Source organism: Poeciliopsis prolifica, unplaced genomic scaffold, assembly GCF_027474105.1.
Source record: "Poeciliopsis prolifica strain line A6 unplaced genomic scaffold, Auburn_PproV2 SCAFFOLD010, whole genome shotgun sequence".
NCBI classification, from domain to species: Eukaryota; Metazoa; Chordata; class Actinopteri; order Cyprinodontiformes; family Poeciliidae; genus Poeciliopsis; species Poeciliopsis prolifica.
This window is the reverse complement of record NW_026562385.1, coordinates 5002142-5027128: the sequence shown is the minus strand read 5'-3', so window position 1 is coordinate 5027128 and position 24987 is coordinate 5002142. Positions and strand designations below refer to the sequence as shown.

At 38.1% G+C, this 24987-nt stretch overlaps 1 protein-coding gene across 2 annotated transcripts; it reads left to right on the top strand.

The window, feature by feature from the left end:
- Positions 1-6: 6 nt before the first annotated feature.
- On the top strand, positions 7-24685 carry lmtk2 (lemur tyrosine kinase 2). 2 transcript variants are annotated; one of them, XM_055035823.1, is made up of 15 exons: positions 7-524; positions 5622-5755; positions 5941-6094; positions 6303-6379; positions 6598-6716; positions 7590-7677; positions 11337-11467; positions 14146-14230; positions 16296-16417; positions 17128-17277; positions 17388-20358; positions 20600-20732; positions 20816-21046; positions 21565-21597; positions 22724-24685. In XM_055035823.1, exons 1-15 carry the CDS (start codon positions 419-421, stop codon positions 22750-22752), a joined length of 4563 nt encoding a protein of 1520 aa, XP_054891798.1. In that variant the 5' UTR covers positions 7-418; the 3' UTR covers positions 22753-24685. The 2 variants fall into 2 exon arrangements, with proteins under 2 accessions (XP_054891798.1, XP_054891799.1); XM_055035824.1 differs by lacking the exon at positions 21565-21597.
- Positions 24686-24987: the final 302 nt, after the last annotated feature.

The window sequence follows — 24987 nt, the reverse complement described above, 5'->3', positions numbered from 1 at the left end:
CTTTTTTGTGATGTACAGGAACATGGCGCTTTGGGGGAGAGGTGTTTCATGATACCGAGGGGCTGTTGATTTATTTTTTTCTGAGATTACGTTTATGTAAATGACGCTTGGACGTTTTCATCAAATATGACAGTTCGCGAAAAGTGGCCGCTGTTTTTGGTCTCTATGGACAACGGAACGCTTCATGTCGGAGTTGCGTTTGCTGTCGTCAGCTGAAACTCCTAGCCTCGACATGCTAGCTCAAGCTAGTTAGCCCGGCGAGTAGCATCTGTCTAAAACAGCCCCAAAATGTGCTTTTATGTGTAGCTTACACTGACAGCAAATTGGTAATCAATGTTTAAATCACGTAATTCGGTATTATATCAGCCGTTTATTTAGGACAGTTTCAGTTGGCTAACATTTCGTTGGCTAAACTTGGATGATGGAGAGACGCCATGGGTCTGTGTTATTGCTGGCTACCTGGATTTTTCTGTCTGGATGTTGGTTCTCTGAAGCTTTCCCAATTCGGGAAACTCGCAAAACAGGTAAGGCATCTGAAGACGAGTTTATTAACAAATAAACGGTATATGGTTTTGTTTACTTTGTATTTATACGTAAACACGTCTGCCAGCTAACACTTTCTGGAATGAGTACCTGCTGCTAATGATCAACTAGAAAGCTAACGCCAGCATAACTGTTCTCCTGTAATTTGTGAAGATTGTTAGGCATTGTGTGGATAATAGTTTAAAAGAGAACCCATTTTACTCGGTGGTTGAACAAACCCGTGAATATTTAAACAAAATTAGGACGAGAACGACACAGCCAAGTGAAAGTCACGACCCTGCTAACTGACCTCCTGAGAAGCTAATCATAAACAAATTGGTTATTTTTACCTCTGCTACCCATTTAACAAGGAGTCGCTTTATTGTGAGGGAACTTCTTAAAAGATCTTGTCCAGTATGTTAACATTTCAATAGCAGTTTATCACACATTCAAGTCAACGTGAAAGAGCAAATAAGATTGACATTTAAAACAGCCATGGTGTTTTAAATGATTTGTAATGGCTACTCAAGAGATTTCATTGGTACTATATATTGTATGCTCTTCAACCTTAAGACATCAGTCTGTGTTGAAACAAAATACATCCTGCTGACATTTTTCTTACAAACCAGATATTACAGCATATACGAAATGAATGCATACATTATTTTGAAATTTAGATCCGATCTGGACCTTTTGTGGGCTAGTGAAGCATTCACTAATGTGTTGCACCAGTAAATTGCTGTCTTATATGAGTTTTAAAACATTAACGGACTTTTTGTGTTGTTCTTTCAAAAATATCTTCTCATCTTAACACTGTGTGGGCAGCTTAGACTTTACAGATGAGCTTTGCAATGTTAAAGTGGAATGAAATCATATGAGGCAGTGAATTATATGCTTATTTGTACTTGAAATGTAAAAAGAAACCCTTGAAGCTGCTTCCTGCAATTGCAGATAGAAAGCTGTTTTTGAGGAGACAGCACAGTTTGATCACAGTTTGTGTGTTTTGCCTTGCCTTTGAATTGCACAATAATGTGAAGATGGTAACCCATCACTAATAGTTGGGTGCTTTATTATACAGTTGAATTATGGTGCAAACTAAGAATACTGTGAAAGCAAAAGGGTTATTTTCAAAGGTGAAGAAGTGGAATATTCCACTGGTCAGGTGGTCTCTAGTGGACTGAGCTTACATTTCACTAAATGAACACAAAACTGAAGGTGAAAAGACCCAAAATACAAACAACTAAACACAGCTTTAGCAAAGGTTAGTAATGACATCAAAATAGAGGAGAGTCATTCTTTGTTGATGTTCATGGGCTTCAAACCTGGTGAATTTAGACAACATGTTAATAAAAATGATCAGTGTATTTATGATGATACTGATTTGTTGAAGGAGCACAATTTGAAAATTGTGTGAAAATTCTGAAAATTAAAATCTTTTACACGCTTTCCTAAATTTAGATCTTTGTCATCCAAAATCATTCTGGAGCGCACTTAATTTTTTTGGGGTGCACTATTAAGCAATTCCATGTTCCTATATCCTGACCCGTTTTTCTAGAGTTATTGCAGAGTTGAGTTGATGATTGCCTACCAGCCTGGTAAAACTCTTTCCAGAATAATCACTTCAACTTTTATAGCACTGACATAGTTTACCTGCATCACATGTCTTTTCATGAGTCAGATCATATGACTGTTGTCAATTAAATTATTTATGAAATACAATGTTTTGCTTTCTCTTCCTGTGTTAATTTGCTATCTCTTCATGTGTTAATTCGCTTGACACTCCTTTTCAAGTTACAATCTATCCAAAACTTGTGAACTTTTGCAGATTTTATAGTGATTTGAATGTTCAAAGGATAAGTCAAATGGATTAAAAATCACAGGTCATCTTCAGAATCCCATGAGCCTAGTTTCAGGAAGTAATTTCAGGGTTTTCTAAATTGCATTGGTTATTTTTCCACAGTGCCATTCCCTACAGTTTCTCAGAATACCGCATTAAAAAAATCTAAATGTGAAAATGTTAAACGGTGAACCTGTAATGTGTAACTGCAAGATTTTCTAATCTTATCAGCCCCTATCAATGATTAGCAACAGTGTTGTTTGCTCAGTTATAATGTAGCATACAGGAAAGAAAGGCTGCAGTATGAGCCCACAGTTTATAGTTTTATCACCCACAACCTGTGCCTTGCCACTCCTGTTTGGCCTACATCAACCAGTGCATAAATTAAATGGTACAAGTCCACAATTCTTCATTGTTACAGTTCAAATTTAGCTGAAAAACATGGATGTGGATGTACTTAAAAATAATAAGAAATACTGGCTTAGGTATTCCTTAGCAAATATATTGCCTTAGTGACAAGGAAAAGTACAGTTATAGATTTTTGTGCCTTTTTGGTGTGAAGCCAGATCATGCTGACATGTTTACCAAAGGGAATGTTGGCTGGATTCCTTGTTGCTTGATCACCAGTCAGTCAGGGAGGTTTGTTTCAGTACAGGCCTGTCTGTCTGTTAGCTTGCTTCCAGGGCATTGTTTTGGACGGTTCAGAGTCAATTTGATGTTGACATCACCACAAGCTGACCAGGTTTCTGCCATTCACTTTGTTTGAAGTGAATGCTTCTTTTCTGAGCAACAGAAGCATGAAAAATATTTGAAAAAGTAACTTTCAAGAAATTATTTACCTGGCTAACTCTGGTACCCAGGCTTTGCTTTTGATTTATGCAGATGATCCCAGACTGACAAGTCCTGAACCAGTCAGACAGTGCTGTTTGCTGCTCTCTGTAGACATCGTTTCATTTTTTTTATTATCCACTAGTACAAAAAAAAAAAGGCTGTTAAAAAAAATGGGTCAGCTTCTCCTCCGTGAGAATCACTACTGAAATATGCAGTACAGCTGAAATAAGACAAGACATCTCCCTACTGTGTTGGTCCTAGAAAAAACGCCTTGCCTGAGAACTCTGCCAAGTCGTGATAGGAACCCATGACTCAAATAAAACCTAATAAAGAAGAACTGATCCCATGTGGAGGGGCAGCGACCCGGCTCCTGTTGACTGCTGCTGTAGCATCTCTGGGGGTCCTGGACTTCCTAGTCACTTGTTGCTATGCTGGAAGACACAACAGGGTGTTTTCACTGAAACCTTTCCTCCAATTAAGGCAATTTTTCCACTAAGTTGTTTTGAATGTAACCCTTTGTGACATTAAATAGCCATTTAAAAATTGTATGCATTTGTTTTTATAATCCAGTATTCACATAGTGTCCATGTTACAATCTTGTTCAACAGGTTCAGTGTAATCCAATAATTCCTATGCTTATAACATTTTTTTTCTTTTTAACGTTCGAGCTGACCTGCTTTTCATTATGATGTTAAAGTTGTTTGAGTCTAGCAAAGATGTTGAAATAGTAATTCTTTACAGTCATGCTATTGAAAAAGTGAAACCGGAAACCGTGTCATATACAAGCATGCGCTTGTCTGTGATTCATGAGGATTATTAGTTTTAGGTAACAGTCCCAGTTACAGCTTCTTAGAATATTGGAATATTACACATGACCAATCGAATAAAAAATAAATAAAAAATACACATATACACACACACACACACACACACACACACACACACACACACACACACACACACACACACACACACACACACACACACACACACACACACACAAACCACATTAAAATCCCATGTTCTGTAGCCATGGGATGTAGCAAACACGTGAAAGGATGGGTCTGTTCTAAACGGTTTTCCATTCATGTAAATATTAATGCTTTATAATTTAGAAGTTCATAGTACAAAGTTAAATACACTCACTTTACAGTATCAGTATTTACACAAAATTTAAAACTAAACCATAACATGAGCTAATTCGCTTTTTTTTCTCTTTGCAATTTTTAATTCTTAAATTAAAGTAATTGAGCAACAATAATTGCATTTTGAATAATTGTATCTCAAATAGGAAATGAAAATTTTTTTACATTTTGAAATACTTTCCAAGTAAACATTTTGGTTGAACATCTACAGAATATTTTAAAGTAATAGACAGCGATCCCATCTTTTAAATTGCCTTTTTTTGTTTATGTTTACTAAATAGGAAATATTTACAAACAAACAAATGTTACTTTTTCTTTTTAAAGAAAAGTAGAGGATTTCATGGGTAAATGAATGAAACCTTGCAGAATATCTGTTTGTCTAGAAAAGAATTGGGACTAAGAGTGAAGAATGAATTGGTCATTTCTGGCTTAATCAAAGTCCAGACTTGCATTTCAGACTCTACTGGTAATAATCAGCCACACTTCCCAGGTTTCTATTTGTATAGTTTTCTTTCAGTTCTCTCCTACTTTGTGTTGGTCTATCAGACCTAAAAATTTCCAATCAAATACATACATTCTATTTGCAGAGATGTAGCTAAACATACAATATTCACAATAAATACTGCAAACCTCTGTAACAGCTACTAGTCTTCCAAGGCATATATCATAAAACGAGTTTTTTGTTGTATTTTGAGATTCTCCACTGGTGTATAAATGCGGAAATTTCTTTTACCAGTTGTGCTAAAATGGAAGGCTGGTTTTTGTGATGTGGGCCGGCTTCAGTCTTGAGGCTGAGAAGTGCAGCGGGTGGGCTGAAAGGCTGTTGTTAAAGCTGCCAGTCGAATTGCTAGGCCAGCAGCATCCTCGCTCGAGAAACCCCACACCTGCTGTCACCGCTGCTGCACCATCAGCTGCTGATGGGCCTGTGGACACCCCCACAACTGTCTCTCCGAATGTCTCTGAACTTATCGCTGGATGGTCAGGACTAAAAGCTTGACAGTTCTTATGTTTGTGCATAAAGTGCACTTAGAAATATAAATATGTTGCGTTGCACAGTGTTTTGGTTTGACATTGCTTTTTTACGTGTCATTGGGTGGCGAAGCTGCAGCAGTTTCGTGATCAGATGATCAGTCTATTTTTGTTTGTCTTCAGCAAACCTTTGTTGTGGATAGATTTAGATGAAAACTGCTGCTTGATGCTCTGTTTTTTTTTATTTTTATTTTTTTTTATTACAGCCAAAAATTTATTTATTTTTTCATTTCTTTTATCCATTTTTGTCATTTCAGATGGACACACAGGGGACACGTTGCCCTTGTCTCTCTACCTGCCCTTGATTGTGTCATTAGTTGTGCTGGTGGCTCTGGTGGTGGTGCTAGTAAACTGTGTGACCTGCTGCAAGGAAAGAGAGATCGACTTCAAGGTGAGAGAGGCGGCTGGTAGGTTGTCAGAGGAGCACAATTCCTCCTGCTCCAGTGTAAACTTAACATGACGATTACAATGTTTGTGAATTAACTGTCATTTGTTGCCAACGATGTTAACTGTACATTTGTGATGCGTTGAAAAATCTTATGTCAAACATTTAAATTCTCCTTTTTATTGACGCAGGAGTTTGAGGACCACTTTGATGATGAGATCGACTTCACTCCGCCAGCAGAGGACACGCCTTCTATGCAGTCTCCAGCTGAGGTTTACACCCTTGCTGTGTCTCCTGTGCCACTGCCAGGACCCCCACATCTGCAGCCTCTGGCCAGCATTACAGGTCCGATTAGCAGTTCAGCAATTAGCAATAAACAAAAACAAATACTGACCAAGCAGGGTCAAATTTTTGACATTACACCTACTTAGACTTTGTCAACCCTTTTGAAAACATATTTCTCAACAGATTTACATGAACATTTTTAAGTAGCCTATTACAAGCAAAACTTGTGTACAGTCAGTTTTGATTTGGTTTTAATTTGGTGTTTCAGAATCGTCAAGTGGTTTCAAAGTAGGGCGCCACAGTTTGAGTTACATCCAGGAGATTGGAAATGGCTGGTTTGGTCAGGTAAGATGTTTTTTTTGTTGTTTTACAAGTTTGAACTTAGCATTTTATGTTGCTGTTTTTCTTATTTTTGTGAAGGCAGCATTTTTCATGCTAATTGGTGATTAATATATTTAGTAGGGAGCTGGGTAATACAGGAAATAAAATTTAGATGTTCTCAGTTGATGTTTGCTCGTTTCACAGGACCCCTAATTATTTAGCTTGTGTTTATTTGCTGTCAGGTCCTATTGAGTGAAATATACACAGACCCTGGGGGAGCCAGAGTGGTGGTAAAGGAGTTGAAAGCAAATGCCAGCGCTAAGGAGCAAAATGACTTTTTGCAGCAGGGGGATCCATACAGGTAAATGAATGAAGTAGTCATTTTAAACAAAATTTATTTTTGTTGTTTTTTTTTTTTATGTGCGAATGGTTTTGTATTCTTTGTTGTTGTTTTTTTGTTTCTTTTATTAGGTCATTTTTATTCAAAGTGGTCACATTGTTGATTAACAAAAATAATTTCACTTTTAATAAAGTTTAATATAGCATGTTCACTTGATCTAAAAAAAAAATCTGCGATGTTGAAGACAAATTGACGATTTGTGAAATTAAATGATCGCCTTTCTTTTAAGTATTCATCACTGTTTCTTAGCTTTAATCTAAGCTAAGAAATAATAATTGTCCAATCATAAACAAGTTGTATCAAAACAGAGGGGAAGCTGCTACTTCAACAAACTCCTCCACACTCAAAGATCTTTTATGCATGCCAGATGTACTTACTACTCACAGGCTAAGTAAGATAATTATTTAGAGGCTAAAGATAATCATACATACCCCTTGAAAATTGATTGATTTTTCATAAATATGACATTTTGCTACTGAATTCTTGAATTAATTTTTAAATCGCAGGATCAGACCCTTTTTTTAAAAAATGGAAAGCATATGCAAGAAGTTTCAGTAAATGCACTGTTATAAACTCAAAGCAATCATGACAAATTATCATTCTTTTTAATTTTAAATACTAAACTACAGATTATGTTGTTTTTTTGTCCATATTTTGAACAGTAATATCAGTGTTGGCAGCACCCTCTGCCTTTTCTTCTACACATTGCACGATATTTTATCACATTTAAAAACACAAAATAAATCTGCACAGCTTCTTTCTTTGTTCATTTCTTTCTAGCCTTATTAATGAGACTTTTTTTTTAAATCCTTTTTGTTTGGTGGTTGTTTTCAGAGTGCTGCAGCATCCAAACATCCTCCAGTGCCTCGGACAGTGCGTTGAGGCCATTCCCTTCCTGCTTGTGTTTGAGTTTTGTGAAATGGTGAGTGAAGATGTGCTTTCTGCTCATAACACATAAATTAGCTACTAAAGAAGAAAAGCAACCCAATGAGATAAAATCCAGATAAATATGCATTTTTTAATTGAAGTAGTTGTTTTGTTGGGTTTATTTTTTAGATTTGTCTTTAGATTTTTTGTGTAATTACTTTTGTAATCACACAAAAAATGTGATTACTTTTGTCCAATGCTTTATATATATATATATATATATATATATATATATATATATATATATATATATATATATATATATTATATATACATACTGAAGCATTTTCTCCAATTAGCCAAGCTTGAGTAATAATAAAGACTGTTCAAATTCTCAGAAGTGACTGCCGTTTTGGACCATGTAGATTAAAGGCTTAACATATTAATCTCAAATTGGACCTCCCACCTACTGTACACACTGATTTCACTCATTGGTCCTCATGGCCATTTGCTTATGTCTTTCACTGAGTGCACAACACAGCCTGAACAAACTTGGGGGAGTGCCCTTCCCTTCCCTCTCCAATCCCTTCCTTCAGCCAGTTACATAGTTACAGTAAGCCCTGGACTTCTCACATTCCCACCTCACCCAGTAAAGCAACAGGCTCCATTTACACTCCTCTAGTGTCAGCTCCACCAGTTGCTGTGTTTGTGCATTTTTATGGCCAACCCTTTATGGTCGTTGGCAGCTGTTGAATGAATTCTTAAGAAAACGAAGATGTAGCTAAAGAAACGTGGAGTAATGATTACAAAATTCGCATATTTCTCTTTTTTTTATTTTTGTAAAAGCTACATTTTGGCTCCAAAACGTAGCTTTTTTTGAAGGGGAGATCAACATCCCATTCGTTTGCTCTATTGTCAGCATTTGTTGGGTTGCATACTGGCTGTTTAGTCTGCTAAATTAATACAATCAGATGTCTGTTTTTTTCTTGTTCTCATTTCTCCAACTTGTTTAACGACTTAAGCTGAGTCCAGTTGAATTTGTCTGGCCAGGGGTTGCGTCATCTTATTTGGGCTGGGGTATTGTCAGCTACCCACACTTGGCAGAAGTTCTGGCATTGTGGTCTTTCTCAGCCAGCTCCAGTAATCCCTCTGACAGCACATGGAAATAAGTCAAGGTGAATATCTTGCCACAAGTCATTAGGGAGAGGAGGAGTAGGTCCTGTATGTTGAGGGTGATAATGTGTGAGGGTAGCACAACTGAGTGATGTGCATACTCGTTATCCCTCGCTGGGTAAAGATTTTTGAGTGCTTCAAGATGGAGCTGGAATTATACCCTGCATATTTTCTTTCTTTAAATGAATTCAGTTACCACCGAACATAAAGAGCTGAAGGTCTTTGATAGTGTTTAAGGCAAATTTGTCTTCTCACTGCTTAAGGCTGCATCAGTCATCATCAAGATGTCCAAACATGAAATTTGACCCTACAGCTGTGTTGTGAACAAGTTGAATACTGAAAACCAATCGAGTGTGATGTTTCCTCTGTCAAGCAGTAGATTGATGGTGGGTTTTTTTTTCTGTTCTGCATTGACCATGCTGGGTGACCCAAACTCAAAGCATTTGGACATCAAAATACATCAAGCAACTGTTGCTGCGGGCTCTAAAATATCATGTGATGTCAATTGATATTTGAGACTATTAAGTCTTTAAAAATTTAAAAATGTAATAGTCTTAAATGTGTGGCCAGGAGTCGGGATGTTTGACAAAAATGCCTCCGTGTTTCATGCCATGAGGCAAGCAGCACCCGAGTTTGGCTTTTAAAAGTTGTCAACACAGTTTATCATTATCAATAAAACATGATGTTAAAAGTTAGGCTGTCTTCTGTAGTCAAAAAAGCCAGGGAACGATATGCAAAACAAAAAGATTAGAAAAGAAGCAATCCCCTCACACGTGTAAGAGAGCAGCGGCTTTAAACAATGTTTTACAACTTGAAAATGGTAATAATTATCAACTTGACTCTTTTCAATGCTATTCAAAAGCGATTAGTACAGTCTAAAGAAATATGATTACTAAAATATCAGTTTCTGTGTATTCCTTTGAGGTCCTTACCTTAACTCCTGGGGATTTACAAAATGCTACCAGCAGGTTCTATACCAGATGGAGGCTTGAAGATCAAAAGGATTACAAAAAAAGAGAGTTGTAATATCTTCTGCCTCTCTGCTGTCAGTTAGTAATTTTACTCTCATTCTTTAGCAGCCTGAATACCATGCAGAAATTTCTCAACATCTTTAAAGAAGCAGTTGGTGTTTAAACATCTTCTACATACTTTATTTCTAAGCAATTTTAAGGCATATTTTCACTCTGTAACAACTGCCACACCAAAGAATGTTGTTTGCAGAACCTCATAGGGCTACATATTTGATTTAAATAGATTTTTCAGTTTCTAATTAACTCAAGTCCACTAACTGCTGATTATTCAGCGAATCTCTAATTGTCCTTTATCTTGGGGTATTATTGAATTAGTCACCATTTCAAAACTGACCTTCTGATTGACACTGAAAATAGGTTTACTGTAATTTCTAAAATGCCTTCAAGTCTCCAAAATAGCATCCTGTGTTGCCTCAGAAAATACCTGGAATTTATTTTTATGTTCATTTTTTAACTTGATGCTGTAGCAGCTAAGCTATAATTGAAATTAGTACAGTCTTGTGCTGTTATTGTTTTGCTCATAGCATATTTCCTGGAACACAAACTTCATAACCTGTACTTTGAATGCAGCTTTAGAGCCCTGCTGGATCTTCTCTGTATACAGTGCCAAGCAAAAGTGTACATACAATTTTTCACTTTTGTCATGTTGTAATTCAATGTGTTTTATTAGAGTTGTATATCAGACCAACAAAAGGAAGTGTGTAATTGTGAAGTTAACTAAAATAATTTAAAGAACTGAGCTAATATGACTGATTTTTAAAGGAACTTGTAAAGAGACAGCTTGTGGCAAAAGAAGCATGTAAACCATAACAGAAAAGATATTTACATGTTTTTGCTAATTTAATAGTATTTCTCTTAAATTTAAGAGAATTGTTTTGCGCATTTTACCAGGACTTTCCAAATGAATTGTCAAAGAGTTTACACAATAAAACATTGACAATTTGGCAGTCACTTTCTCTTATACTTTGATAAATGACAGACACAGATGTGTTATGAGGCTGGGGCTGAGCTCTTGTTGAAAGTCAGATTTACTGGCTCTTTGGCACACTGCCCAGAGGTTAACTATTTGTTCCCGGTGCACCTCATGATTGACGTGTCACAGCTCTGTCGTCACGCCGCTTCGACAAACTGCAGGGTCAATTTTCGAAATCATTTCAAATGTGAATATTTCCAGTTTATTGTATTAATGGTGAATAATTGCTCAGAAGAGATGAGCACACAGTCATTTCTTGATCTGGCCAAGACACTCTTATTTATAAATCTGTGACACAGCACTGAGAAGCATTGAATTGTGTTACCCTTATTTGGCTGTCACAGTAGGCTGTGAGAAGTGCTGAAAAGACAAGAAGGGGGGAGTTTACTGCCCCTTTGTGGCAACGTCTGCACATTGCATTTTATTGGCACCGCTTGCTTTTTTTTAAATCATTTACAGAATATTTCTCTTTCCGGTCAGTTGTTTGCTTTGAATGGGTTAACTGTGCTTTGTGTGTGTCTTTGCTTGTTGCTGCAGGGGGATTTGCGAAGCTATCTATCTCAGCAGGATTGGACGTTCAGAAATGCTGAGTTGCTGCAGCTGCAGAGGATGGCCTGCGAAATTGCTGCTGGTGTCACTCACCTTCACAAACACAACTTCCTGCACAGGTAGCACTTCAGAACTGCAACACTTAATTAACCGTGCACAGTTTTGATCCGCTAAGCTAAGCAATGTGTTTGTTGTGCAGCCACTGTTTAGGGTATTGCTTACTTTGTCAATGACAGCAGCTGTGTAAGCATTGTTTTGTAGTTTTTAAAGATTGTGATTATTCACTTTTATTTTGAGAGCTTTGAAAAGAACAAAATTGAAATATATTAATATTTACCTAATCAGTAAGTTTTGCTTCTTTGATTTCTAAAATGATAAATTTTACAAGGTATTTAAAGTGTCATGTGGTAAGTACACAGTCATAAAGTTGCTGGAAATGATTATGAAGACGTAGACCAACAGTCAGTTTTACTTGCACGCTGTCTGTCCAACCAGTCTCAGGAGTACCGGTGTTCTCCAAAAAAGGTTTGTACAGCAGAGCGGCTGCGTTTCGTTTTCATTTTACCACAGCCAGCAGTGGTTGGATAGCCCGCCCCCCCGCCCCTGGTAGCAGGGGTGCAGGGAGACGTTAAGAACTCGGGGATCGCGGGGTGGGGCTAACATACGATGCTCAGCTCATCAGCTCTATTTTGCATGCTCAGAATAAGCTTTAAGAGTTCCAATTACACAGCTCCAATGCATTGCCACAGTGTCAGCTGTCCGCTGCCAGAGGGATATGATGATTTTGCTCTTTGGATGTAAAGGGATATCCTCATATTGGGCGTTGTGGTTTAATCCTTGTTACAACTCACAGAGAGGTCTACACGATTTCCTCAGTGTTGACTCGTTTCATTTTCACTGGTGAAAATGGTTCTTTGACAGGTTCAACTCAAAATGTAAAAAAAAAAAAAAACTAACTCATTATGCGAACTAAAAAAGGACACGGTGTACTGCTTGATGAAACTGTATATAAGAGGGTAGCATTGGTGCAGCAACACAGACACAAAACCCCTCGGGACAAGTGCTGTGTGGGCCGATGTCCCAGGCTGAAATCTCAGCTTTGCTATGCAGGGATAAGAATGGAGGTGCAAAAAAGCAGAACTCAATCAGCAGCTTGTGTCTTTAATAAATTCCTTTTTGGAAACTTTAAAATGTAACATTTTTTAAGTGTACATTTCTGTGGGATCTCTTATAAATCAATAGATTTTCTTCTCTTTGGCAACATACATTAAATTCAATAGGACTAATATTCTTAAACGTATTTATCCAGTGCCAAGAACTCTTCCACCTGCAGTAAAAACATTTCTCCCCCAAAAATAATCTTTACACAAGAGAAGGCAGCACGATGTCACCTGCTAGTTTTTTCAGCTGCTATTTCTAACTTCAACTTTGACATTTGTACGTCATCATCCTGGGTTTTTTTCCAGCTAGAAGTCACCATGTTTGGCTCAAATGATCCAACTGAAACTTTAAATTTGGCTCAGTTCAAAGGGAATCTCTGAAACTTTAGATTGAAATAATGAAATCATTTTGTTTTGTTCAAAATAATTGTTTTTTTACTGGAATGTTTTGTTTTCTTTATTGGAATTTTTTCAACTCAGATCTTTTGGAAATAGCTTCTTAAAACTATAAATATGACATGACTTGACGAGGTAAAATAATTGCTTTTATTCACAAACAGTTGAATTTTTATCTTGATTTTCTTGCATCTAGTCGGATGCACATATGAGCGTTTTGTTTTTACATGAAAGCATTGTCGGGTGTTGCGTGAATGGGGAGATATTTTATTCCATAAAACTTGTTTTTAGACATAATTTAAAGTGACTTTTCAACTCAACTGCTAATCCCATCAAATTATTTACAAGGAATGTATGTGTAAAAATTTGTTTTGTAGTAATTTCTTTCATGCTATGTTGTCTTTACACTCTGTTTAATGTTGCGGTTTTAAAAGATGGCATCTTTAACTTTTTTTAATTTTATAAATTCTCATCTGAACTGACAATTTTCTTTCAGAATGTGCCACTTGGTTAATATTATTTTTAAAGAAGTGATTTGAGTGACCCAAGAATTTCTGAACCTGTGTGTTGAAGGGTTTTGAAATGAGTCCACAGATACCTTATGGGTATAGAAGTGATCGCCTCTTCACCAAATAATGGCCTTGTAGGGGTGAAATATTGAACTTGTTTCCCTCCTTACTGTGTTACTATCATGTTGACACGTTAACCTACAGCAGAGGACAGACCTGCTTCAAAATACATCTTCATCTATCTTTTCAGAGGTGTCAGTAGGACTAGGGGTTAGCTAGGCTAAGCTTGTACGCACAAGGATATTGGTGTCCACAGCGTCTGTCATTGGGTGGTTTAAAAAGGACTCCGTGTACCAAGAACGCTGGTGGGGCAGAGAGAAACAGGAGCCTGCCTCTGGATTCTCTGTGAATGAATGCTTAATGTGCAGAACCCCGGAGCTTGATGCCCTCTCCTGGCAGAGCAACAAAAGTTCTCCAGAAACAACATCCTGTGGCGAAGCCAAAAAAAAGCTCCTGTAAGAGTTTAATGAGAAGAATGTGGAAAATCAGAAGCCACTTTTACTAAATTCCTGTGGGCGCCTTAATCATTTGTGATTCTTGAGAGATGCCCCTCTTGATCCATTCTGTGGTAATCTCTTACAAGCAGATGAGCCAACCTTGTATAAAACTGACACTTAAAGGAAAGTGAGATTGATCTTAGTAAATTTTTAATGTTTTTTTGTGTTCTCACAGTGATTTGGCCCTAAGGAACTGCTACTTGACCTCAGATCTTACTGTTAAAGTGGGAGACTATGGGATCGGACCCTACAGATATAAAGTAAGGACATTATTCATGGTTTGTTATCATCTGTGCATAATTACTGTAATAATCTGCACTTTGTTTTTTTTTAATCTAATGATAACTAATGGCATTCCTTTTCACAGAAACATAGCTTTCACACGTTCACTTGGATTTTTTTAGTACTGTTTGCAATATAATCTTTGCTTATCTAAAGTTTGAGTTTATGATCGTATGCAGTTTATTATTAGTATTCCTCACAAATGAGGATGTTGTCACGACAAGCTAAAATTCAGTCCCAAATATGCTGTATAAAGATCTTCTTCCAAACTCTAATATGTAGTTACATAAAACACTATATTTCCTCTATAATGCATGGTTTACATTATTTTTGTCACTGTGTCCCAGTCACCAGTGATGTTTAGGACTTTCCTCGACAGTGGCAGATTTTTTTTTTTTTAAAGTCCCAGCAGTAGTTTCTAAAGGTCGGTCAAAATGTACTGCGAAAACTCAGGACGAAAAAGGGTGAAAATGCCGAATAAAAACACACAGCTTTAGTCCTAAATTTATATCTGAGTATATCTTATATCTGAGTTGACATATACTGATGTTTCTCCTCCAAATTACATTTTCTCACAGTTGTTTGAAAAAATGCTAGGCTAATGCTAGCATTTTTACTTTCTGTTTTAATATGACTTTTTTTAATTCATCATGCGATATTTCAGAACAGTTTGTGTAAGGACAAAATGTCTTCAAAAAGTTCCTATCCTTCATGAACTCAGTGCTTGAATTTGAACATCATAAAATTTAACAACCGACGTTCCAGCTGCTCTCTGCGCAGCTGTCCTTTACACAAACAGCTGTCTGAACAAAACGCAGAGCAGGTCACAAAACCAAACCGGAAAAGGAGATGCAACAGCAAATACAGTTTTGTTTGCTCCGAATGTTATTGGAAAGGATGAAATATCTCTAGATTTTTAGGAATAACTCAGATTCATTGGGTGACCGACCTATGTGCTGGACCTAAAATACTGGTCCGGCCATATTTGTGATATTTTTTTGTTTTTGCCAAGTTTCAATATTTGTACACTTGTATTCTGTTGTCAAATATTTAGAAGTTATTTGTAGGTAGTTCCTGATATTGTGCTCTATACAATACCAAAAACACGTTTTTTTTTTTTTTTTTGGTGGGTCCTATTAGAAGGCAAGGCAAGGCAACTTTATTTATATAGCACCTTTCAGCCAAAGACAACACAAAGTGCTTGTACAAGAAAAATAAGGAATACATACTGTTAGAAGAAAAAAATAAATAAAAAAATAAAGAAAATATAGACAAAGTAAACATTAAAATTGTAATTATAGTAAATGAGTGGGGATTAAAAATTTAAGAAGAGACAACTTCAAATAAAAGGTTTTTAACCTTGTTTTAAATGAACTCAAGGTAGGCGCAGACTTACAATGAGCAGGAAGTTTATTCCATAGTGTTGGAGCATAAAAACTAAAGGCTGCTTCTCCGTGTTTACTTCTGACTCTCGGTATATTTAATAGGTTTGAGTCTGATGATCTTAATGTTCTTAGTTCTTAGAAGGTGATCTGATTATCAGAATGTTGACCAGTTGTTCTTTGGTTTAGTTTTTGTGTTTTACTCATAGCTAAATCGCTGTCATGACTACATCAAAACCTGTCTCAGTTTCATGCTGAAGAAGAATCTCAATCTCTGCTATTTTTACCCAGGCGAGCGTACAGAAAATAACTGCATTCAGTCTGAGACAAAACAAATGTCCCCTTTGATCAGACACGGGATACATTTCATCGCAGAATTCAGATTGTCCTCTCTGTAACTTGACGTGCTGCATATGTCCTCAGCAGTTGGATCTACTGCATTCCTGAAATACAGCTTAGCCAGCAGTTATGCTGTCTGAATTTAATACTCATGAGGGAAGGTCACCCAGCGAATCTATTTCTGTAAGAAAACAGAGAAGCAATGTCAGGCAGGGTGTACTGCCTCAACAGTTGCTAAATTTCTGCTCTTTATTATGCTTTTCATTTAGGTTCTTATCCATAGCTGTATGACACCACGTTTAAAACAATCCCGTTTCTGCAGGAGGATTACATCATCACAGAGGATGATGTGTTTTCACCACTGCGGTGGCTGGCTCCTGAACTGGTGGCGGAGCGCCATGGGGGTGTGATTACGATGGAGCAGACCAAGGCCAGCAATGTGTGGTAGGTACACACATCTGCTAACCATAAAACAACTTGACGAGTCCAAAAAAAAAACATCTGCATGATAATGAGTTGATCACCTCTTTGTTGCCAAAGACATTCTTCTGAGTTATAGAGGAACCTATATATCAGTTTGTGCAATATTTATATCACAAAGGACTGTTTGAAATTTAGTAATTATTTGCTACTTTATTCCTAGTGTTATCATCGCTGGATGTAAGAGAGGAACAAGAAAAATAGACATATAAAGCAGCTGATGTCTTTATTGCAATATTAACCTTTATTATCGACATTGCAAGATTTTCTAACATCAGTCAAACCTATGTAAGATTTGCAACCCTGGTAAATAAATAAATAAAAATACTGTATACCAGTTTGGATATATAACCTGAGAAAGACCACATGACTTCTTTTGATCCTTTTGATGTCATTTAAGTGTTGCAAACATGTGAGTCAAAGTACAATTGGCAGATAATACTTTGTTCTACATAGTATTGTATTAAAAATTAACTTGGTTTTTCCTTTCCCGTCACAGCGATAATGTGTCGTTAAAATACTGCTCCAGTTGGAAATGTTTCCAATAATTACCAGTGTTTTTATGTAGCATCATTAATTTAGATGCATTTGTTGTTTATTGCTCATGTAATTTGCTGAGCAGCTGGTGTGTTTTATGAGGCTAACAGTAGCTGCTGCTCTTCCCATGTTTGCAGGGCCTTGGGGGTAACATTATGGGAGCTTTTTGAGAATGCTGCGCAGCCGTACCCACACCTGTCTAACCGGGAGGTTCTACATCATGTAATCAAGGAGCAACAAGTCAAACTGTTCAAACCGCAACTAGAGCTTCCCTACTCTGACAGATGGTGAGACTTTTCAGCCATTGTCTTAGAGATTTTACTCCCAAATAGAGTAGAAAAAGAGCTATAAAGTTAGGAGAAAGTCTAAATGATTTATTTGTTTTTTGTACCTGCAGGTATGAGGTGTTGCAGTTCTGCTGGCTCTCCCCTGAGAAGCGGGCCACAGCCGAGGAAGTGCACCGTTTGCTAATCTATCTGCGAATGCAAGGCCAGAAAGACATGGAGGAAGATTTCGAGCAACGCTGGGATGCACTGAAGCCTAACCCCATCACCCGACAGACTGTTAACCACTCCTCTTTCCCGATCCTGGACCAGTTTGCTGACGATGCTTTGCGACAAGAGATAGATGAAGTTTTAACCATTACAGAAACAAGCAAAGGTCTCAGCTTCGAGTATGTTTGGGAAGCAGCCAAGCATGACCACTACGACAGCAGCCACGGCCGAGCAGGCATGGACACTACCTTAAACTACCAGAGCATGTTCTTCCCTGTTTCGAGGGAGGACATCCAGGCCCATTTCCCCGATCCTCTACCCAGGGCAAGAGGAGCTGAAAGTGGGAACTCTGCATTAGGAGTTCCTGGGATTGTCCCAGTGTTTGATTCCCAGAAATCATCAAACGGGAATGAATACTATATTCAGCTTGAGGAGCAAGGTGAGAGCGCTGACGGGGACGTTGAGAACGCAGCACAGGACATGGGCTTTACTTCTAACCAGAAAGATTTTGTTGTACTTCAAGATGTCCGTCTGGACGAATCGAGCACAGATGCTGATTTTTTCCACCAAAGCATCGACTCAAAGGATTCATATTTACCAGACAGCCACATCTGGTCTTCTCTAGAAAACGACAGTCCATACCACACCAACATTTTCACTGAAGAGGGGTCAAAGCACGAAGACTCTCCCTCCTGTAGGCAGAACTTTCTGGAGCTCCCGGAGCGCAGTGGGAACCCTTTTCTTGATGAATCTTTGGAAGTCGAAGATGTGAACCCAAATCCGAGCTATTTTTTAGAGGAGGCGGACTCCTGTCACCTGCCGGTTACTAAGGAAGGAGAGCAGGAGAACATGGATGCAAGGAAGCGTCTGGATACTGAAAAACTAGCTGATAATTTTGTGTTTCTCAGAGAACAGAACCTGATGAAAGAGGACTCGAGCTTCTCGAATCCACCGCAGAACTTTCTCTTGCCCGGCATTGTCCATGAACCCGAGGAAACATTCAAGATGAACTCCTGGGACAACCTTGAGACTTTAGACAGCTTAAACACAGCAGATGCACATTTGAGACCTGCAACAAGTAGCACAGCCTCAAGAGGGGACTTTTTAGACTCTCCAAGCACCAACTTGGGGCCGTTTTTGATAGAAAATGAAACTCTGGTGCCTTCCATTACAGTGGTTGCAGATGATAAAACAGACAGACAGGTGCCAGTCAGGAATGGTTCTTCCACTGAAGACCTCACTCTGCTCCAGTCCTCAGACAGGACTGCAGACTCCGGTTTCAATTCTACCTCACAGAGGTTTGAGCACATCACTAACAATATGGATGGCCATATCCCGTTTTTCTCTGACAGTGCCACTACAGGCTCTTTGTCCACAGATGCCAAAATCCCCAGCCTTGAAGATGAACCCGATGTCTCAAAGGTCATGGGATCTGGAATACCTGAAAATCTCCAAGTTCAAACAATCCCTTCTGAAAATGGACAGAACGATGACCTAACAAGTAACGACCTTCTGAGTGAGCTGATTGAGGACACGGATCTAGACCTGGAAACAAATTTGTCTGATCAGGAGGAGTCTTTCCTGGAAACTAACGGACATCCACTCATTAGATCCTCTCTCCTCGTATCCGGTCCTTCTTTGGATCAGATAAGCCAGGATAGTTTATTGGAAGACAGCATGTCCACCACCGTCCCAACGGTGGACAATTCAGCCGAAACACCAGATTCTCTCGACTCTCTCGACATTCATCGGCTGGTGGAGCAGGCGGAGGAGCTGAAGGCTCAAATCTCCCAAAATAAACTTCAGCCTCCGTACAAAATATCAGACAGTGGCTATGAGACAGAGAACCTGGAGTCTCCTGAATGGAACTCGCAGCCTAATGTTGCAGACTGCTCCCCTGTGAAAAATGGCGTTGGCGTTTCCATCGAAGAAGAGTCGGAAGAGCTTGGTGCTCCTATCAGTTTGGTTCCTCCCAAAATAGTCATCTCTGAAGCTGAGGCTATGCTCGAAACTCGTGGTGTGGATCCAAGTGAGGATCACCAGCCAGACCATGGAGATCCTGCAGAAGAACCACTCACCGCTAGCAACTACAGAGACTCCGCCTACTTCTCGGATAATGAATCAGAACCAGAGAAAAAGGCAGAGGAGTCGACTGCAGGAAGTTCTACAGAAGTCACATGGATGAAAAACTCTGAAGGTCAGACGCTGGAAGCTTACAAGGAAAGAGATATTGATGCTTTATTTTCCCAAGAAGATTCCTCTGTACCTGTTGGCGTTGAGGATCTGCATCGAGAGGTGACTTCAGAGATTGGAGAGGAACTAAGAAGTGAAGTGGCAGAGGCTCACAATGGAAAAGAAATGAAAACACATCATTACCAGGACTCGTTTCCTGAAACACCGAGTCTGACAGAAGGTCTGGAAACCGCCCCTGTCCCATCCGATACCGTCATAAAGCCAACACTGGAGGGCGCTGTTCACGCTAAACTGACCAGAACCTACGCCTACGACGGTCATAAAATCAAAGAGCCTGACATGGAGGGGCGCTACCTGGGCAGGCGTGACGGTCCGGGTTTAGAGGGACAGGAAGACGGCGTCGACGCCGACGAGGAGGATGAGAACAGCGAAGACTCAGATGACGAAATGCGCGCGTATCAGCTGCACAGCTCCAGCGAGGACAGCGAGGATGAAGCCGTGCACGCCGTGCCCATTATTGTGTCGGAGGACACCAGCGGCAAGAACCTGAAGAGCCTGCTGAAACCAACAAACCTGAACATCGAAGCTCCATCTTCCTTGTTTGCTTCCAGGTGCAATGCAGAGAACTCCAGGAGAGCGGTGTCGTTCTTCGATGACGTCACAGTCTACCTCTTTGACCAGGCAATGTCGACTTAAATTTAATTTTGCAATTTTTCTTTTTTTTTTTTTTTTTTTTTACATTCCCTGAACAAATGTTCTCAGATTCAAAGTACTTTTTTCCTACAAATTTCTGTGCATTTTTAATGTTACTACAAAAAGCTAGAACAGTTTAAGCCAGTCATACTTCTTGTACAGAGATTCCAATAGATATGGAGCACTCCTTTGTGTCCTACTAATTGTTCTCTAACCTGTTGCATTGCAGGAGACGCCCACTAAGGAACTGGGAGACCACTTGTCTGGTTTGAGCAATCAGTCCCCAGAGCTCAGCAGCCCCTTGTCCACAACCAGCTACCTGAACCGCTTTGCTAACTCTGAAAGTTCAACAGATGAAGAGGGTGAGGCGAAAATCCCCGGCTGATATTCACTGTTACCGAGAACAGAAATCCAATCTGTTAACGTGTTCTGTAACGTCTCTCAGGTGGTGGTTTTGAGTGGGACGATGACTTCTCCTCACCCGGACCTGCCTTCCTCTCCAAGATTGACAAAGACCCCGTCTCCAAGGACGTGTCCTCTACTCCCCCATCAGTGGGACGGATGCCGCAGCCGAGCTGGAGCAGCTCCTCCACCTACTCCCGTTTCTCCATTTCACCGGCAAACATCGCCAGCTTCTCCCTGACGCATCTCACCGACTCCGACATCGAACAAGGAGGCAAGTGCAGTGTCCAGGTGCTAACCTGCTAAACACAGTTCAGCAATTGCTGAAGACTTTTCTCAGTCATTAATTTTATATACAAGTCTTTTACTATTAGTTAGTCAATCGACTACATATTTGATTAATTAATACATAGTCAATCTCTAAATCTTTCACAAATTAAAACACCTAAAATATTACACTTTTTCCCATCCATTACACTTAATATTAATCAGAATTAACAATTTTAATAATCTAATATTCTGACATTCAATTCTATTTAAAAAATTGGCACATTCTGCAGGTTTTTCATTTAACCACTTGAGCCTTTTTCAGACAACGTTAAACATACATTAAAACATGCACATAAACAAGTGATTGCAATTCATTGTAGCAACTGATGCTAAAAACACTGCTGTCTACTAATCTGTTTAGTTTTGAGTTAGTAAATGAGAAGTTTTGTTTTTTTTAAATTGAAAATGTATGCATCTTTTTATACAGTTTTGACTTATTTACTGCTCTGACTGTTCTTTCAGCAAATGTGCGTTCTTGGAGTCTGTATACTCCAGGTAACTATTAACCGATTACTAAATTAGTTGACGATTATTTCTATAATCAGTTTTTCACGAGTGATTTGATTAATCAATCTATTACTTAATCAGTCCTTTCAGTCCTAATCAAGTTGTTTTCTTTAGCAATTAAGATGATTGCATATAATCAATTATTGTACTTGTCAATCACACTAATATCTTTTTCCTTTCAATTAAAAAAAATAAATAAATCCAAGCATTACAGTAGCGTGATATATTTACTGCATGCCCCTTTCCTGTCTAAGCAATCAAGTCAATTAGTTTTGAATGCAATAATTCCTTGTGTTATATATACATATGTTATATATACACACAAATCTGTATGCTCTCATATGCCTAAATAGAAAAATCTGTGTCCCTTCTACATTTCAATAACCTCACATGACACTGTTGTCTGATTTGACAGTTATTTTTGTTCCATTTTATAATGCCATTCCTTCAAAAAGTCTTTTATTTATTTTTTTTATTTTTTCATTGTCTTCCACTATTTAAATTCAACTACTGTAAATTTGAGCTTAAATGTGTGGTTTATTTTATTTATTTATTTTTTTTAGGTTTTTTTTGTTGAGCCTGATCAAAGTAATTGTTACTGATTTTTGACATTTCCAGACTTGGATATTACTCTTGCAAAAGTTCCAGGTTGCAAAAAAAAAAAAAAAACCTAATTGAAATGTTTTTCTTCAAAAATATTACTAAAACCATAATTTAGAGTGTTGTACGTTTAGAAGGTGAATGAATATCTATGGAAGTTGAGGACAGAAGGTAATAATGGTTCAAAGATTTCCTTTAAAACAATATTTGGATGCATAATATTTCTATGATAATCTTAAGAGTGTATTTGATGTCCAAAGGAGTAAAGGCGAGGTGCAAGACAAAATAATTTGCATATCTTAATATAAAAGTTCATTTACATTTCTCACATTCTGACTTCTTTTGACGAATGTATTCCTGAATTAGAGTAATGGTCACATCATTTGTAAAGCTTCACAGTGGCGCTGGTAAGAAATGGGAGCTTGTGTTGGCTTTTTTGAACACAGAACTCTGCATGTTCAGGATTTCTGAAGGATGTTTCTTGTGAGATCATCCATTGTTTCTTTCCCAACAGGAAGCAGTGAAGATGGAGAAAAAGACTAAGGCGACGAACGAAGGAACCGTTATCTGTAACACTACTGAGGAATTAAGCTACGCCCGTCCTTTTTTTGGGTAATGTTGGTATGAGGACAGTTTGTGGAGCACTTGCCTCCGGCAGAACCGTTCTCAGAAGAGTTGGCGATTTGACTTAAAAACAGATTTGCAGCCGATTTCAGACATTCGGACGGGTCCCAGTCCCGGCCTGAGCCACAGGAACTGTCCAGCTCTTCCAGTGGTATAATTTCAGTCGAGTGCAATTAAAAAAAAAGAAAGAAAAAAAAAGACAAATGTGCTGCTTTATAGACTTATCATGCACATTCCAAATGTGTGTCTGTTTCTTTTTGTTGCCTGCTCTCACCAAAAATATTTCAAATTAATAAATTAGATCTGAGCTGGCAAATAATCACTACAACCAAACAGAAATAAGCTCGTTGATCTCAGCAGAACTACAATTATAAAACTAAAATGTAATATTTAACAATGTTTTAGCATTTTTTTTGGTTCTCTCCTTCATGTTGTGCAATTATTTCAGTGGTTGCCTTTGATTTTATTTTTTCTTCTATCTTCCAGTGGAGTTTAGTGATTCTCCTTATTGGAGATGACATTCTGCGGTTAATCCTTCTGTAGCAGTATTTGAATTAAAAGGACGAGGACTGCAGATGCACCGAACGACCTGTAGAGGTGACACACTGTAAGTTCCTCTGTGTAAGGAACACTTGCAGTAAGCTGACGGCGTTATTACTATTATTATTAATTATCAGTCTTAATGAAGGGGAGGTTCAACTGTGGAACAGTTGGGAAGAGGAACGTGTTGCTGATTAACTTTTTTTTTCTTTGTAAAGCTTTATTTCAATTGAAACATGCAGGAAGTTGTTTCGTCGTCGCCGGGTCTAATCATGGTGCCTGTTGATTCCGCGACGTCGGCTTCCTCTTCCTCCGTTTTTCCGTCACTACGGATATCTCAAATCACTCGTCAAGCCGGTAGATGTGGAAACTATTTTTTCCGTCTTTCTTTTTAGATAACGCGAGAAATCTCTATTTTGAAAATGGCGTCGAAATTGAGTTGTTTGTAAACAAACGTGCAATGAATTTCCTTAACGTGTTCATAGGACGATCCGGTGATTGCGGCGGTTGTTCTTTGGCGACACTACTAGAACAAATGGAAAAAATATGGCTGCTGTTATAAGTTGTTATGGATGTAGTTAATTGCCTTTCTTTCTTTTTTTTCTACATTGTGTCAAAAATGGCAATACCCTCTTTAAAAGCATTCATTTGCTGTATGTAATTTGTACGATCAATACAAACAAAACTAACAATTTTCTGCCCTGTCTTCATTTACAACGATTACATTTGGAACTGTAGGTTATACCGCCTATTTCTTAAAACCACCTTAAATATTTGTCACTTGTGAACAGCTGTACAGTACTTTAAGTCTTTACAGTAGTTGACCTCCACCTCTCCTGACGGCACCATACCAGTCATCACTACCTTCTGTTAAACCAGCAGCCTGCTCCTCAGTTAAACTTGAACACATATTTAAGGATTTCTTTTTATTTTGACCACAGTATACATTTGCTTAATCTTGCACATTTGAGAAATGTAACTTAATGTTGAGATGTTCCAATGTGTATATATGGATTCTGATTTTTTTTTCTCTGTTTGTAAATGTGGGGGGAGGGAAAAGATGTAATAACTGCGTTATCAATAGGAGGTTTCATTTTGTAACTTCAAGCTGAGTTGAATCAGAGGAACATATCAGTCGTCGACTAAAAGCGGTTAAATTAAGACGCAGAAGCAGATGTGAATTCATTCTGTCCTTTAAGACCTGTAGATTTTAAATATTTTTACTTCATATTGATCATGCTTAGTGTAATTTAATGAAATGTTTATAATTACACTGTTTAATATGAAAATAAATGCAAACAAACTTCTAAAAGTTTTCGTCCTGCATATTTTTTTTTCGCCCGTCTCGCTAATGGAACAGTGCAGAATCATTTCTTGTAGAGATTATTTTCTACACAGTGGGTTAAATTTGTTTTAAATGTATTGTAGTCTAAAATGATTTTCATATCACTGTCAATTTTACCTTTACTGGTATTAAAACTGCACACATCCTACATTTGAAAAAAAAAAACTAAAAACTGTTGATGATGAAACTAGGTGAAATTGGTGTACAGCATTTCTTTGCTTTTATTTTTGACTTTGAGAATTACATTTGGGAACAGGTTACAGAACCAA